This window comes from Amblyomma americanum, chromosome 8, assembly GCF_052857255.1.
Source record: "Amblyomma americanum isolate KBUSLIRL-KWMA chromosome 8, ASM5285725v1, whole genome shotgun sequence".
NCBI classification, from domain to species: Eukaryota; Metazoa; Arthropoda; class Arachnida; order Ixodida; family Ixodidae; genus Amblyomma; species Amblyomma americanum.
This window is the reverse complement of record NC_135504.1, coordinates 99982516-99999698: the sequence shown is the minus strand read 5'-3', so window position 1 is coordinate 99999698 and position 17183 is coordinate 99982516. Positions and strand designations below refer to the sequence as shown.

Genomic DNA, 17183 nt, shown 5'->3' with positions numbered 1-17183 from the left:
GGCTTAATGCCCACATATGCACAATTGATCATTCTCTACTGAACCTTCACTAATGGTGGTGATTCCTCACACCCCTACTAGCACACCGAAGCAGTGGCAAAGAGAGGGCCATTGCATTGGCAGGTGGCTGTTTCAGACACCAGTACAGGCTGTGTGCCACCCATGCTGCTCTTCCCGAGGAACCTCTCGCACAGCTGGCGCGAAATTCCTCTGAACTTACCCGAGTTTACCTCAGTTACTGCCCGAGCTTACTGGAGTAACTCGGGTAAGCTCGGCTAGTAACTCGGGTTGCTAGGCAACGGCACAAGATCATACGTACGTACTGTAAATACGGTTACAAGATTCTTGGTCGGTGTTGGTGAGCGTATGAGTGCTTTCGCTCTAAAAATGTGAAGGTCACAAGGTCATCGAACAAAATTAATTGTGGGTGCTGCTGGTGGTCTTGATCCTCCCCCCTCCCCCACACACACATCTTGTAAATGTGAATCAAGCTTTACGTTCCGAAGAACCACTTACGTAGCTACACAAGATGCGAGATGGTACGGTATCGCAGCAGTTAATATCGGTTGGCCATACCATATCCTCCAGCAGTTTGCACCCCCAGTACATTTCGGTGGCACAAAACACGGTGGTATGAAATGCATGAAATGGCCCGGCAACGTTTGTACCAAATATGCAGCTGGATAATTAGCACGACTATCGTACGCGCTCGGTGGAGCATTTCTTGACAGAACAGTATTAAGGGCAATGTAGTCACTCAAGCAGGCCTACTGCGCATTCTTCTGAAGATACATCCACTAAGTCCAGTTCACAGCTGCATAAGTAGCGGTAATTCTATAAGTAATACAAGGCATTTGTTTTCACAAAGCAAGAATTTCGTACTCTGGATTTAAATGCATAATATTTTTCCCCGATTATTTAACCATATTTAGGCCATATTTTTCTACGTAATCTCCGATGAAATCTATGGACTTATGCCAGCTAATTAGAAAAAATCTTGTTTTCCCTAGTGGCACCACTCTACTGGTCTGTGTCTCAGCAAGGATATTACTTCATTGATGACTTATTTATAGTTTCTGTAGTCCATCCTTCAGTTGGTCAAAAAGATGGCAGTCAGAAGATGCGAGATCTGTGCTGTAGGGTGGATGACGAAGAGTGCACTGCAGTTTTGTGATCGCTTCTCGGGTGCGCAGGCTTATGCCAGGCCTCGCGTTGTTGTGGAGAAGCAAACGATCGGTCACATGTTTGCAGCGACGAACACGCATGAATCATTTTGTGCAGTTTCCTAACAGTCTTGCAGTAGGCTTCGAAGTCGATTGTTTCACCATGAGAGAGTACATCGGTAAGGGTCCTCAAGAGTCCCTCAAGGGTAAGGGTCGGTAAGGGTGCCTCAGGGTCCTGAGTTTGCCATGAGTTTGCAAATGGAGGATGCTGTTTTGCATTTCTATTTCCCGTGGTGAAGTTGTGTGGTGACACTTCACGAATTCCCGTTTTGTTTCAGGTTTGAAGTTATGAACTCATGTTTCATCACCTCTGACTTTTTTGAGAAAAAAATGATGATGACAGAAAAACAGACGCACGATTACGATAGTCGATAAAGCGAAATTTTAGCGCGCCTCTTCACGTATTGTCACGCCACCTGCCACAATTGGCAGGTGGCGTGTTAAGCTGCTGGCCACCCTCCGTGATCTTCCCGTGGAAGCCACCTTCCGGTTTTCCATTCCACCGCTTTCGTCGTAGCAGGTGGCGTTTCGCTCTGCTACTACCTACCAACACGCCATTTATCATACGTCTACACAAGACACCTGTGAGGTGGCGTGTTATGCCACAAACGCCGACGACTACGACGCGGAACTCAGGAACGGGCGACTAAAGGCAGACTCACACTGGCGAGTCCAGGAGGTCGCGCGACAGGTTTAAATCGATTGGCTACGCTCCCTCCCCGCTTTCCTAGTGCTTCGGAAACCGTAACTAATTGCGCGAAGTTGGTCGTGTGACGTTTTCGATTCGCCAGTGTGAATCCGCCTCAAGAGCTATATGCTCAAAAACTGTCACCATTAGCCTCAAAACGAGAAAGCGAATCGGCATAGATGTTTAACCTGCCGCGGTGGCTCAGTGGTTAGGGCACACGGCTACTGATCCGGAGTTCCCGGGTTCGAACTCGACCGCGGCGGCCGCGTTTCGATGGAGGCGTAACGCTAAGGCGCCCGTGTGCTGTGTGATGTCAGTGCATGTTAAAGATCCCCAGGTGGTCGAAATTATTCAGGAGCCCTCCACTACGGCACCCCTTTCTTCCTTTCCTCTTTTACTCCCTCCTTTAACCCTTCCCTTACGACGCGGTTCAGGCTTCCACCGATATGTGAGAGAGATACTGCACCATTTCCTTTCCCTTAAAACCAATGTTTTTTCAAAAGGTGTTCCTTCTTTGCTGCTTATGGCCCTCTGTTAGGCTGCGATGAAACCAGCGGGCCCGACCTTTAGGTAGCCTAACTATAGACAGATGCGTCAGGACTACCAACAAATGTGTCTTGTTCAGCGAATTGTTTGATTTCAATTTGTCGAACAGTTCGACTAAGAGTGTTCGCACATTGCAAAATTTGCAGGCGTCAGAGCTATCTGCGAGCGGCCGGTGCGCGAGAGATCAGACTTCTTTGCTCTCGTGCTCGTGGCGACAGGCGCTTCGTCCAACCTCGCACCATTGTTTTATACACTGCCAACTCTCTGTCGGCATCCTTCAAGCTCCTGTAAACATTTGTAATGGTCTCGTTTTCCGCTAAAAGGAACTAATTCATCACTCTGCTTGGAGGCTACTCTGACTTACAAACGACGTTTTGATAGCTGGTTACAGCGCAGTCGTCCATTGAAAAATAATTAAAATTCAAAAATGACATTGCAATGTTAAACAATGTCTCGCGCAAATTTTTAAATGTTTTTAAGCAAAAATTGGAGGGGACACAATGCTTCGCGTTAAGGGTATGACGCAAATGCGGTAATGGGTTAAGAGGGTCTCGACCCGGTATCGATGACAGTTGCAGTCATTCTGTGTTTTGCCGCACTTTAACAAGCAAACGTACACGCTGAGGCATCGAACGATCCCGCAACAACTGCATAAAGCGGCTCCAGCTCTGCGGCTTGACGGGTACTCTTGTGGCGCCATCTTTTCTCTTCCAAAGAGGAGTGAGGAGAATCGAACTATATCTGAGCCTACTGTTCGGCGGATTGTCAACACCTAAATATTTCTTACACCATGGAAATTGGCAAATGGCCCATCTTCGCCTTGTAAGAGTATTACTCGAATGTAATTATTTATCGAAGAGTAAGAATTAAGTATGCTGTTTACCGTGTGCAAGTCATGGCGTTTGGCGCCACGTTGGGAACCAGGACCCCCAGACATCTACCGGCGAAAGTATGTTTCCATCTCTATATCTTCGCGTCTCACCATGCTGGCAGCACCTAATATACAAGCAGTCAGCGAGTCTCGACTGCTGCGTGAAGATTAACCATCATCGTCATTATCACCATGACGCAGCTCAACCAACAGAGGGCATTGCGACCGACAGCGAGGTTAACGAACAAAAAGCCATTTCCAAGGCCAGGGCGGTCGAAACGGCAAAACGCCGCCTTGAAAATTGGAATACTCTCAAATGATAGGTGGTGGTGATGACACGGCGGGACAGACTCCGCCGTAGTGTCTCAAAGCTGGCTAGGACTTTGGTGTAATGTCCACCCGTTATAAAGGGACAAGCCCCACATCCAATCCAATCCAATCCAAACTAGTATAACCAAACCAATCCAAACTACTATAACCTAACTGCAGGATTAAGGTATTTCTTGGTGGTACACAGTTACTCGCGCTTTCTATCGCCGCGGTCCCGTCATCTCCACAGATCTTTCTCTGCGTTATAATTCCACCTGACTGTCTGCAGCACCAGACTGCGCTTCATCCCTTTGGTATCCTTCTGGTTAAATCACCGGGTATTTCTGGAGAAAGCAGCGGGAATCAGTTTATCAACACACTTTGCTCATTTATTGAAAGAAATCACCATAAGAACCAATATAATAAATAAATAAATAAATAAATATTTTGTTTTGGGGAAAAGAAATGGCGAAGTATCTGTCTCATATATCGTTGGACTCCTCAACCGCGCCGAAAGGGAAGAGATGAAGAAGGGAGTGAAAGAAGAAAGGAAAAATAATGTGAATTAGCTCAGCTAATCCAGGATATACAAAGCGAAAGATGCCGGCGTTCACTGTGTTCGTTGGCGTTGACAGTTTTCTAGACGGCGATGGCTTTGAGGAAAGGAAGGGCCCACAACTGGCTCCCTGGATATGTGGACGCCTCATTCGTGCTTTGAAACATGTGGCGGCGGTCTCCACTGGCCCACGGAGCCGTTTTTGCGCCTTTTCTTTCGTGAAAATGAACGGCCATTGCAAAGTTGGCAACGCCAATGAACTCTATGATCGCCGTCGGCTCACTTGTTTTGTTTGGTTTTTGAGGAAAAAAAATGGCACAGTAACTATCTCACATATCTCGGTGGATGTCCGACCTTGTGCCCAGAACCATTCGCCTCTTCCCTCCACATCCTCTCCCTCTGCCCGGTGGACCCTCCCCCGCGCGGCCTAGAGGACCTCAAGACCTGGGAGGACTGGGAGACCCTGCTGCACTCGGAGGACCCGGCCGTGCAGACAATCGCCACCGGCCGGGCTGCCAGTGTTATGGACCTTAGGGACATAAACACTTGAGTGCAGTGGGGTCGTGCGGAGACCCAGGGGCATGCCCCGACTTCCTCTCCAACAATAAAATTTCTCTCTCTCTCTCGGTGGACACCCGAACCGCGCCGTAAAGGAAGGGATAAAGGAGGGAAAGAAGAAAAAATAATAGAAAACTGAAAATTGAAAGTTGGATTTCGAGGAAAGGCGCGGCGCCGTGCAGCGGCGGAACACCTGTGGCTCGGTGCTACTAGTGGCGCATGCGCAGTAGTGACTAGGGAGCGAGCGAGTAACGCGCGGCAGCGGCGAAAGGTCAGGCGACGGAGTCGGCGGCGGCCACCTGCGCTGTGCGTGACGTCACTCGTGCTCCGACATACGCCGGCTCGCGCGAAGCGCGGTGTTGAATAGCGTAGTGAAGCTTTTCGCTTCAAAAAATAGGTCCCGTAGCAGAGGGCTCCGGAATAATTTCTACCACCTGGGGATCTTTAACGTGCACTGACATCGCGCAGCACACGGACGCCTTTGCATTTCGCCTCCATAAAAACGCAGCCGCTGCGGTCGGGATCGAATCCGGGAACTCAGGATCAGTAGCCGAGCGCCCTACTATCCTACTTCAGCACTGTCCTACTATCCTACTTTCAGCGCGCGGCAGCGAGCGTGGTTCGTCTTGAGCCAGTAGGCAGGCCCGTGCACTTTTCTTCCTATCAGCAACAGCAGCAGCACCACCTTGGGATCCCAAACGTGCACCGGCATCGCACAGCACACGGGCGCCTTCGGAGTCAGGTGGAGAGAGAAGTCCTGGTGCTTGGTTTATCTAATCATTATCTGTATCTGGGTTCTTGCTGTCGCAACACACGGAACTTGCACAGATTCCCAGGCCGCATACAGACACAACCTAAAGGGCGCGGCGACGCCGGCCGCACACCATATTCTTGTCAGAGCCACCTCTCTCGACCGAGCGTGTACTCTGTCGTGGATCCCTGGGCTAGCCTCGATCCCCGGTAATGAGCGCGTTCATGCTCTGGCCCGAGAACTCTTCTCCCGGACCGCGAACGATCAGGTACCCAACCCCGCGCAAAACCTTACAGAATTGCTGGTGGATCGGGCTTTATGTGAAGCGCAAGCTTGTGGACTCCAGGACCTGTAGGGGACCACGCTGGAAGATTCTTATTTCGTCTAATAAAAGTTGTTTCGTTCCATCCATACACATCGGACTTCTCTACATACCATCAAATCACGGCTTTCTACAAAATCAGCCGCATGACACTGCCACCACCCCCCAGTACCTTGTCGCCCTTATCCTGCGCCACATGGCGACAATTACCGACGAGCTGCTTTATTTCACCTTGCCGTCTCTCATGCTTTCACGTCAGCTTCCCCGCCCTCCCGCGCTTCATTGTAACTCCTGCGGCGCGCCCATACCCACACTTATGCACTACCTGTGGGAATGCCCTTCCCCATGGGCAGTACCCGCATCCCGCATCCCACTCATTCTTCTTTGGAGGCTGCTTATAATAATAATAATAATAATAATAATAATAATAATAATAATAATAATAATAATAATAATAATAATAATAATAATAATAATAATAATAATAATAATAATAATAATAATAATAATAATAATAATAATAATAATAATAATCGATCTTTATTTTCCGGTTCCCAGGAACAACCCAAAGGTCTTGGTGCTGGTACACCATTCACACGCACAAAATGTAAATTTATTTCACCGCAAAGGAAGACACTCAGGGGAGGTAATGCAGCAGTCAAGGCGATAGGAAAAAAAAGACACATAAACTAGGCGTGACAGCAAGCATGAAGCAAAAAAGCGAAAACAAGAAAACAGCGAGAGCAGCGGTAAATGAAAACAGCTAGAACAGGCAACAGACATATAAATAACTAATGAAACAAAAATCAAGGAGAATGAACACAAGAACGACCGATAACAGTTAAGTACAGCATATAGCAAAATACAAACAAGAATAATAATAATAATAATAATAATAATAATAATAATAATAATAATATCTTTTTGGATAAAGGAAATGGCTCAGTATCTATCTCATATACCTTTGGACACCTGAACCGCGCCGTAAGGGAAGTTATAAGGGAGGGAGTAAAAGAAGAGAAGGAAGAAAGACGTGCCGTACTGGAGGGCTCCGGAATAAATTCGACCACCTGGGGTCTTTAACGTGCGCTGGCATCGCACAGCACACGGGTGCCTTAGCGTTTTTCCTCCATAAAAACGCAGCCGCTTTGAAAATTGGGGTTTTTGGGGAACGGAAATGGCGCAGTATTTGTCATACATAGCGGCGGACACCTGAACTGTGTCGTAAGGGAAGGGATAAACGAGGGAGTGGGAGAAGAAAGCAAGGGAGAGGTGCAGTAGTGGAGGGCACCACTCTTCCTGGGAGGCTGCTTTACGGACCGCTCCGCCCGTCGGCCGGAAATGGCTTGTGGATCGTGCTTTATATGAAGCTCAAAGGGAACCACCCTGTTAGATTTCTTTTTTTTTTTGTTCATCTAACAAAGTTGTTGCCATCCATCCACACGCACGCACGCATGCATGCACAAATTGAGAAGAATCTCCGGACTGATTAACGCCCTTCCGGCCTTGTCATCGTATTGGCTACGACTTATTTCGTAGACGACTTATTATTCCTGATCTGACGGATACGAATCCCAACCGTGGACACACGCAAAGTAGTAGTTCTCTCTTCCGGGAGTGCTAGTTTCCCCAGTTGCTACCTCACTTCACGCGCGGTTTACTTTCTGTGTCTTCGCTGTTAAGTTCACGGGGACAGATTAATGCGCGTGACGCCGCCTTTGGCAAAAAATCCTTATTCTGAAGGACTGCTCCTACCGCAACGGGCTCTGAACTCGCGCTTTTTCAGCCTCGAAATTGCGCTGACTTGGTGCTCTAACAGTAGCACGGCTTGCAGTACGGTGTGGAGGAGATTAAAGAAAATTGGAGAGAACACCTAAGCTCCCCCATAAGGGTGTGACGCGGTAGCGTACTGGGTTAGCGTTTCTGTTCTTCGCAGTTCGAAATCGAAAATTAAAAATTGGCTTTTTGGCGAATGGAAATGGCGCAATATCTGTCTCTCACATTTCGGCGGACACCTGAAGGGCGCAGTAACGGAAGAGATAAAATAGAGTGCCGTAGTGGAGGGCTCCGGAATAATTTCGACCACCTGGGAATCTTTAATGTGCACTGACATCGCTCAGCACATGGGCGCCTTTGCGTTTGTGCACTTACCAGATGCTGCGAAACCTGGATGCGCAGCAGCGACAGATCCTTCTGCAGCAGATCAACCTGGTGTGGGAACGCGGGGAGCTACCGGAGGAATAGCGAACCGCTGTCGTTTGTCCCATCCGAAAGGCAGGGCGCCCACCTACGGAGCTGAGCGGATACGGGCCAGTGGCATTAACATCGGCGGCAGGTAAGCTGATGGAGCATATGGTATTGCAGCGTCTCAACGAGCGGGCTGCGGAGGCTGATTTTTTTGACGGGCGGCAGACGGGTTTCCGTGGGATGCGGTGCACGGCTGATTCTATATCGGACGTTGTTACAGCACTGGAGCATGCCAGGGCGGCAGGCCAGGTTGCGCTGCTGCTACTACTGGATGTCTCGGGCGCTTTTGGCAACGTTCACCGCGCACCAATTCTCGCGGTGCTTGAGGGGGCTGGTGTGAGCGGGCGCCTTTTGCGATACGTTCATGGCTTCCTGAGCGGGCGCACCATGCGCGTACGAGTAGGTGGTAAGCTCTCCAAGCCTCGCCCGGTGGACATGGGCGTGCCGCAGGGCTCTGTCGTATCACCATTTCTCTTTAATGTGGCCATGTCGGTGGTGCCGGCCTCCCTCCCCACGAGCGGCCGACACCATGTGTACATGTCCATATATGCAGACGACATAGCTCTGTGGTGCCGGAGACCATCGGGCGAAGCGTTCCGCGTGCGGGGGTGTCTTCAGGGAGCTCTGACCGCAATCCATGTCAGCTTGCGTGGCCTTGGTCTGTCGCTGAGCGCGGGCAAATCGGTGGCCATGGCCTGCGTTTCGCGCTCGCGCGCGCACCTTGCACCACTGTCACTGGATGGGATTCCGATTCCTTGGCGTAAATCGGTGCGGTACCTTGGGCTGGACATAGACTGGCGCCTTTCCTTCCGCCCCGCGGCGACCAAGGCCTGTCTGCAGACGAAGAGGATCACCGCCGCCGTGCACAAGCTCACCGCTCGAGGCCAGGGCATCTCCCAGCAAGCCGCGCTGCGACTATACAATGCCGCAGCTTTGGGGGCGGGGCTCTATGCGTTGCCGCTGGTCACGGTGCGCAAGCCGTGCTGGAAGAAACTCGAGCTTCAGCACCGCAAGTCCCTGCGCGTGTGCCTAGGCCTGCCCAAAAACTCGCAGTGCGCCGCAACGTTGGCCGAGGCAGGAGTGTGGCCACTTGACCTCCAAGCAGCGCGCAGGGCATTGAATCACATCGACCGGCTTCACCGCGCACCAGACGGCGGCTCGCTGCTGCAGCGTATGCGCTCGCACCCGCGCTCACGAATGGGCGCGGCGCTGCTCGAGTATGAGCAATTGACCCAAGGCCCACCCCCCTACGGCTCCTGCGCGCCCTGGCCTGCGGCCTAAGAGGTACAGCGAGAGATCGTCGGCATCGCGTGAAAGCGGAGGACACCCCTCTGTGCTGTGCAGCAGCTGGCCAGAGCCGTCATACACGAGGAGCGCCATCTCCTCGTGTACACCGACGGCTCAGTCGCCCGCGACAGCTGCTCCCTTGCTGCGGCGGCCACCATCCCCGCCCTGCGACTGCACAGCCAGCAACACGCAGCCTTCCTGGGCTCCTCCACCACGGCGGAGTTGATGGGATCTGGCTCGGGCTGGACCTGCTCCTCACCCTCGGCCCTTAGCTGCCCAGGAGTGCTCTGCTGTGCGACTCCCGCGCCAACCTCAGCCGCCTGCAATCTAACGGCCGCGGTACCCCACTAGTGCGGGAAATTCGCTCGCGCATCGAGCGCCTCGCGCAGAGAGGTTGTGCCGTGCGTGCACAGTTGGTGCCCGGTCACTGCGGCATCGCCGGCAACGAAGAAGCTGACGACCTCGCGACCGCTGCACACCAACTACCTGCCAGTGATCTGCCCCTTGTGCTGAAGGATGTGCGTGCGGCCATCCACGACCATCTCCGAAAGCAGCACCCCGACCCACGCATCGCGGGAGGTGAGCGCATCAGCAGTGTCACCGGCTGTCGCGCACTTACACGGTCACAACGTGCAATGATCCTCCGAGCGCGCATTGGCTGCGTGTGGCCCGGGGAACGACGGGTGCGTCACGGAATCGTGAGGAGTGATGTGTGTGACGGATGCGGTGCAGTGGAAACACTAGAACGCCTGCTCCTTCACTGTGCCGCGTTCGCCGATGCTCGTCGCGATATGCTCGCGGCCTATAGGGCGCAGGGCATACTACCAGACTCCATCAAGACGCTATTGTGGCCGCAGGGTAGTGCGCGCACTAGTGAGCGAACTTTGGTGAGCCTCTGTGCATTCCTCGAACACACGAGCTTGACGTCCAGTCTGTTCTCTGTCAGGTAGTTACACGCAGTGACCGAACGCTCCGCGTGTGCTACCTTGAACGATTAATAACTGGACGGCCCACTCTAGTTGTAGCCAACACAGTGATGTGCGCGTATGTGATTTAATTCCTCTAAAATGAACTAATCACGCGCACAACCTGGACACATTTCTTATTGTGTAAATAGTTTGTACATATTACTTCTCCCCCTATCCTCTCTTCCTGTCCCCTCACCTCTTTCATTTCATTTCTCCATTCTGCCTGCTATCCTTTATTTCCGCTGCCCCAGCTCAGGTGCTTCAGTATCGATGGCAGATGCCGGGGCTAGCAAAAATCTTTTCCTTTCTTTTTACTATTATTTTTAATAAAACCACTACCACCACCGTTTCTCCATCATCTAAACGCGGCCGCCGCGGTCGGGTTCGCAGCCGGGTACTCCGGATGAGTAGCCGAGCGCGTTAACCACTCAGCCACCGCTCCGGGATCAACTTAATAATAATAATAATAATAATAATAATAATAATAATAATAATAATAATAATAATAATAATAATAATAATAATAATAATTTATTTTGTCACCGTCGGTAGCAAATACAGGAGAGACAGGGCGGTGTAAGCCTTAAAATGGCTTGTAGGACTGCCTAAAAAAATACATAGTGACAGAAAAGTATGACTCATGCGTATGTATATAGGAGAAGAAAGCAAAATAATAATGAACATGAAATAGAGCACACTGAATATTAGTAAGTTGATTCGAAACACAGAAAAGATTATAAAGGCGCAAAGTCTAATAAGGCGAAACATATTGCAGCAATCCTAAAGCTAATTTTTTCATTCATTCTTCAGCAAGTCTCTTGAGTTTGCTTCTAGAGCTTGCCTTAAATATTTCAGCTGGCCGTTTGTTGAGGGTAGCCGGAACATAAGCGCAACGCCTGGCCGCACCATACCTCGTGTTTGACCGAGGAACAAAGTAACGGTTATGTTTTCTATGTTGTCTCGTCGGGGTAGTTTCGTGTTTAAATTCGCTGTACCAATAGTGCTTAAGGACAACAGTATCAATGAATAAGGATCTGTATTTTGGGAGCCCTAGTTCACGGAAGATATTTTTAGTTCTCAAAATGGGTGCGTTGTACGCAACGTTTTTAACAATATTCTTTAAAATGCTGTTGATCCTACATACCAAACGATCCGATCAAAAGGCAAAGATGGTAATTCCGTATTTTAACACACTGTACGCCAAAGCATGTACAATCGTTTTTTTTTACATAAAAAAGCACAAAACGTTTAATATTAAACAACAACCATGCCACTGACCTCAATTTACAACAAACATGAGATAAATGGTAATACCAGGTTAAGCTACTGCCGAAAGACACTCCTAGATACTTGACACATTCCACATATTCAATAGGTGAACATTTAGAAGAAACAGTTTGAAATATGCAAGTAAATAGGATTGTTAATAAAAGTTGTCTTTAGTGGAGAACAAAAACAGACGAGCTGTGTTTTTAGTGCGTTGACAGCAATTCCATTGTCAGGAAACCAGCGTATTGCATTGTAAATGTCATTTTGCAACAAATCAGAGGTCAATTTGTAGGATATATGCTTTGCCAGTAACGCTGTGTCATCAGCACATTGGAACACCAAACAATTTGAAATAGCCAAAGGAATGTCATTCACAAAAATATCAAACAACAATGAAGATAAAATTGACCCCTGAGGCACACCCGCATTTAGTGGCAATTTACGACTGAAAACGCCCTTATCACCGGTAGCGACCACTTGATGACAATTTCTGAGGTAGTCTTCGAGAATGTGGTAAAAAGGCCCGCGGAATCCTGACAAATACAGCTTGCCTAACAAGATTTGATGGTTAAGAGTGAAATGCTTTCGCTGCATGTAAGAAGAGAGCGCACGTGAAAAGGTTCTGAACAAACGCTGACAACAGTTCATCCGAAAATTCCCCGAGAAGGGCAAGAGTACCGCGCCCAGAGACAAAGAAAAACTGGCGATCATTTAGGACAGAAAATTTGTTAAGAAAAGAAGACATAGTGCCAAAAAGAAATTTTTCCAAAACCTGGGCAATTACAGGTAGGATAGAAATTGGCCGATAGTTTTCAATCTTATCTTTATGTCCTGACTTGTGTAGGGGTAAAACAACTGCAGTTTTCAGGCGTTCAGGAATTTCTTCGCCCTCCAAAAAACCATTCAGTATGCAAAGGAGAATATCTGCCAGAACATTAAAATTTCTGCGAAGGATGCGTAATGGTATTCCAACATATCCAGTATGCTTGGTTGGGCGGAAACTGAAAAGAATCCCTTTCATATCACACCTCAAGATCCTAGGAAGAAAAGCGGACGCAGGTATGGACTGCATACGAACTAGAGCTAGTAGTTGGAGTAAGCGCACTTTGCGACGCTTTTACAAAGTGTTTGTTGAACGCATCAGCTACTGCTGGCGGAGGCTGACTACATGATTCGAAAACAGAACTTTTATTAGAATTCATACCTCGGAGATAATTTACCGAAGACCAAGTTTTGCTCAGATTATTTGAAGATTGCTGGAATTTATGAAAGAAGTAACGGCGCTTGGCGCCGCGTAAAAGTGCGACAACCCTGTTTCTTGCTGACTTGAATTCTAAACGCAGAGCTAGATTTTCTGGACTTCTTTTGCACTGTTTCCATAAACTATCTCTATACGAAATTGCATTAAGAATGTCCGGCCTCATCCAGCAGTGACCTTTTCTGACTGTGATAGTTGCCACCCGAGTGCACTGTAATTCAAAGTTTTTCAGCCGCATACAAAACTTTTCATAGACCTTGCCAGCTGAAACTTCCTTAGTTAGCGATGCCCAATAAAATGAAGCGATAAGGTTATCAAGCTTGGACTGATTGACAATGGGGAGTGATTCGCGTTGACCAAACCAGTGACCGTATCAAGGGTTCCAGGCGCGTTCTGTAAAGCAAGACGGCATGACACGAAATAGTGGTCGGCCAACCTTTGTAAAATCGTACACGACCGAAATGACCAATCAGGAGCACTAACCGATTTGTGATCTAGGCACAACTGTACTAGTGGTTATTAACTAATTCCACTCTAGTAGGAGCTCCAATTGTGCATTCTAGGCCATAAGCAGACAACCTCGATAGGTAATCACAAAATGGTACTTTCGTAGGGCATAAAATGTTAATATTAAGGTCAGCAGTCAAACAGAAGTGATCCACGGCACTCCAACGCAGCAAAGTTTCTTCAGGCTCAATAAGAAATCGTGAAAGGCTGGAGGAGGGCGGTCGATAAAGAGATAACAGGTGCACAGAAAATGTCTCTTTACTGATTTTGAGCATTAGGGACTCAGCATGCTCAAAAGATGCATCTACAGGTGAAATAGCACAGTTGTCGCTCACAAAAACAGCAATACTACCGCCACGATGTCCGTTTCGGGTAATATAATGGGCAGAAAAACCTTGCAAAGTAAATGAATCAATGCACGCCTGAGAAACATTGATTTCAGTTACTACAAACACGTCCACATATCCAGCGGCAGATTCAGCTATAAACTGAAACTCTTCCCAATATTTGCGTAAAATTCGAATGTTTACGCTCTCAACCATGAAATAGTGATCCAAGTTGTATCCAAATTATGTTTTAAATGAAGTAAAAGTGGGTAGTTAGCAAAACGAAAACGGCATAGTGCTTAAACAATGTTTTTCAGGTCTGCTTGTTTACCAATTCGAACAAGAGACGCTGTTCCGTTCTTTTTCACAAGTATTTTTCCTCCCTTCACCCAACAAAAGGGACAACCCTCGAGATCGGCATTACTGGTCGTACAAACTTATCTCAAACCAAGAGCATGCGAGCAGCTGGTTCAACAGATTGTGCTTTTGTTAGCCGAGGCTTTCCACCGCGGCCATATCATAAAGTTTCAATGGATACCGAGCCATTGCGGCATAGCGGGAAACGAGCGTGCTGACGCCGAGGCTCGGATGGCACATAGTGATGGTGCTTTTATTGAGATAGCCTTTTCAAGATCAGACATTGGAGCCTTGTTGGCGCATTTAATGCAGGCGGCAATGCAGTCGCACTGGCATGATCCGATTCATCAACAGGACCGCGTGTGTAAGCTTGACGCTGGCTCACGATTACATTTCCCATCTGTGGTGGTGCGACGTCATGGGACTTTACTCCACCGGCTACGGCTTGGCGTTGCCTACACCAAACACTATCTTCACAAGATCGGCATCGAAAGTAACCCAAATTGCGCACAGTGCAACACACCAGAGACTATTGGACACCTTCTTTGCGCGTGCCCGAAGTATACTTCTGAAAGAACAACATTGGAGGCGACCGTGAAAAACCTGGACTCTCGCCCTCTCTCTGAGGAAACTCTTCTGGGCGCAAGGACGAGACGTTCTGATTGGTGGCGTATGACAAAAGCCCTGCTCAACTTTTTGTGTGAAACAGGCCTGGATACTCGTTTGTGACCGCCTGTGCACAACCTACATGGTTAATGACATGTGTCGGTGTTGTGTTGCAGACACCAGTTTTGAGTTTTATGTGTGTCCAGTAACCGCGATGCGAGCGCCAGCCAGTGTTATGTGTGTGTGTGTGTGCGTGTGCATAGACATCACCCGTGAAACTCATTGTATTATGCCATCATCAGCCTTCATTCACACTTTCCTTTTCCTCCTCTTCCCTTTCCCCTGTGTGGAGTAGCAGGCCAGGGCCCTGTTACCACCGGCCGACCTCTCCGCCTTTCTTTCATTAAAATTCCCTTTCTTCTTCTTCTCCGCCTTTGCCTTGGTCCTTGCTTTCCAGAACAGGTCACGGTTAGCTTTAGTCAAGTTGTCATTGAAAAAGATCTTTGCAAAGGATTCTTCTTCACACAGCTGTCTCAGCTTACAACGAGCGTCAAACCATTTTTGCTTCCAGGCTATCATAATAATAATAATAATAATAATAATAATAATAATAATAATAATAATAATAATAATAATAATAATAATAATAATAATAATAATAATAATAATAATAATAATAATAATAATAATAATAATAATAATAATAATAATAATTTTTGGGGGAAAGGAAAGAGCGCAGTATCTGTCTCATATATATCATTGGACACCTGAACAGCGCCGTAAGGGAAGATATAAAGGAGGGAGTGAAAGAAGAAAGGAAGAAGAGGTGCCGTAGTGGAGGGCTCCGGAATAATTTCTACCACCTGGGTATCTTTAACGTGCACTGACATCGCACAGCACACGGGTGCCTTAGTGTTTTGCCTCCATAAAAACGGAGCCGCCGCTGTCGGGTTCGAACCCGGGAACTTCGAATCAGAATCGCAGATCTCTTTTTTGCAGGTGGTTAGGGCGCTCGACTACTGATCCGGAGTTCCCGGGTTCGAACCCGACCGCGGCGGCTGCGTTTTTATGGAGGCAAAACGCTAAGGCGCCCGTGTGCTGTGCGATGTCAGTGCACGTTAAAGATCCCCAGGTGGTCGAAATTATTCCGGAGCCCTCCACTACGGCACCTCCTTCTTCCTTTCTTCTTTCACTCCCTCCCTTATCCCTTCCCTTACGGCGCGGTTCAGGTGTCCAACGATATATGAGACAGATACTGCGCCATTTCCTTTCCCCTAAAACCAATTAATAATAATTAATAATAATAATTGCAGGCTTCCATTTTTTGCTATTAAAGTTTTTTCTGACGTGAAAAGCGTTCCGCATTGTTTCTTAGTGCAGTCTCAAATACTCGATGCGAGCGATGGAAAAACGATGAAAAAGATTTTGCTGCTTATCGGAAGAATGGGCCATTACCTTCAATTTTTCCATAACAGTACTTTACAATATAATAATAATAATTGGTTTTTGGGGAAAGGAAATGGCGAAGTATCTGTCTCATATATCGTTGGACACCTGAACCGCGCAGTAAGGGAAGGGATATTCGAAATTTTCGGCCAAGAATGCTGGATTTGATCCTCTGCTCGTGCCAATTCCCAGTTATGAATTTCGGCGGCACCAACTCGCGTTAATTTTCTGATACACGCCGATTTCTTTCACTTGACGCTGCAGCCGCCATTTCCGTCACATTGCTGACTGTGCTTTCTTTTGACTCTTAACTAGTTTCCCTACAATTCAAGTTTTCGCCCAAGTGATAAGGGCTTGCATGACACATCGGTTGCACGGATACTTTTTCGGGGATGTGAGACATAATTAAAGTCATAATTACGACCGAATTCGTCGAGTGCTCACCTGAAATATGGACACCGTCCGAAGGTCGTACAGGAGTGGCACAAGCGCCACGGATGTGACCACCATTGACAGCGGCATCGAGAAGAGGAGCCAAATTATGTGAAAGCCGTGCCCGTAAAAGTGTCCTAAGAAGGTGATCACGGACATGGCGTTCACCGCTGAGGCCAGGATGGAAACCGTGAGGGCCGATGCTGGGAGGCTGCGGCCGCCCAGGAACGCCTCCATCTCGGCATTGGCGCCTGCCGTTCTGCCGCGGGGCGCCGCCTACGATTAGGCAGTGTGCTCGTTTTGGCAGAGTGGTCTGCTCTGTGCAGGGATGCTAGAAAGTGAAGAGAACTAGCTGCATCCGCTGAGGCTTTTGTTCTAACAGTAAAGGCCCGTTTAACTGTACTTGCACTATTGCGAATGCTTGCACAATTGGTTCTACACTTTTTCAAGAAATTTGCTTCGTGATCAGAAAAATTCCCACATTGACGGGGAAGACGCCCTGGCATGGCGGGCAGCTGCCTGCAGAATCTCCAGGATGTGTAAAGCAGCTTCGCTCTTCTCAGGCCCGTCTTGAGCTTTCTATTTTATGATATAACCGAACCACTCCTTTTTTAAAAAAAGCGGGGCGCTTAGGTTACAGTAACAGTGGAATGCCA

The 17183-nt window shown here is 48.3% G+C and overlaps 1 protein-coding gene across 1 annotated transcript in view; it reads right to left on the bottom strand.

Annotated features, from left to right (window-relative positions):
- LOC144102646 (sodium-coupled monocarboxylate transporter 1-like) overlaps nt 1–17183 on the bottom strand; it is a 63980-nt gene that overhangs the window by 43506 nt on the left and 3291 nt on the right. The window contains exon 2 of the mRNA XM_077635862.1: nt 16540–16803. Coding sequence (XP_077491988.1) covers nt 16540–16803 — 264 coding nt within the window. The remainder of the gene's footprint in view (nt 1–16539; nt 16804–17183) is intronic.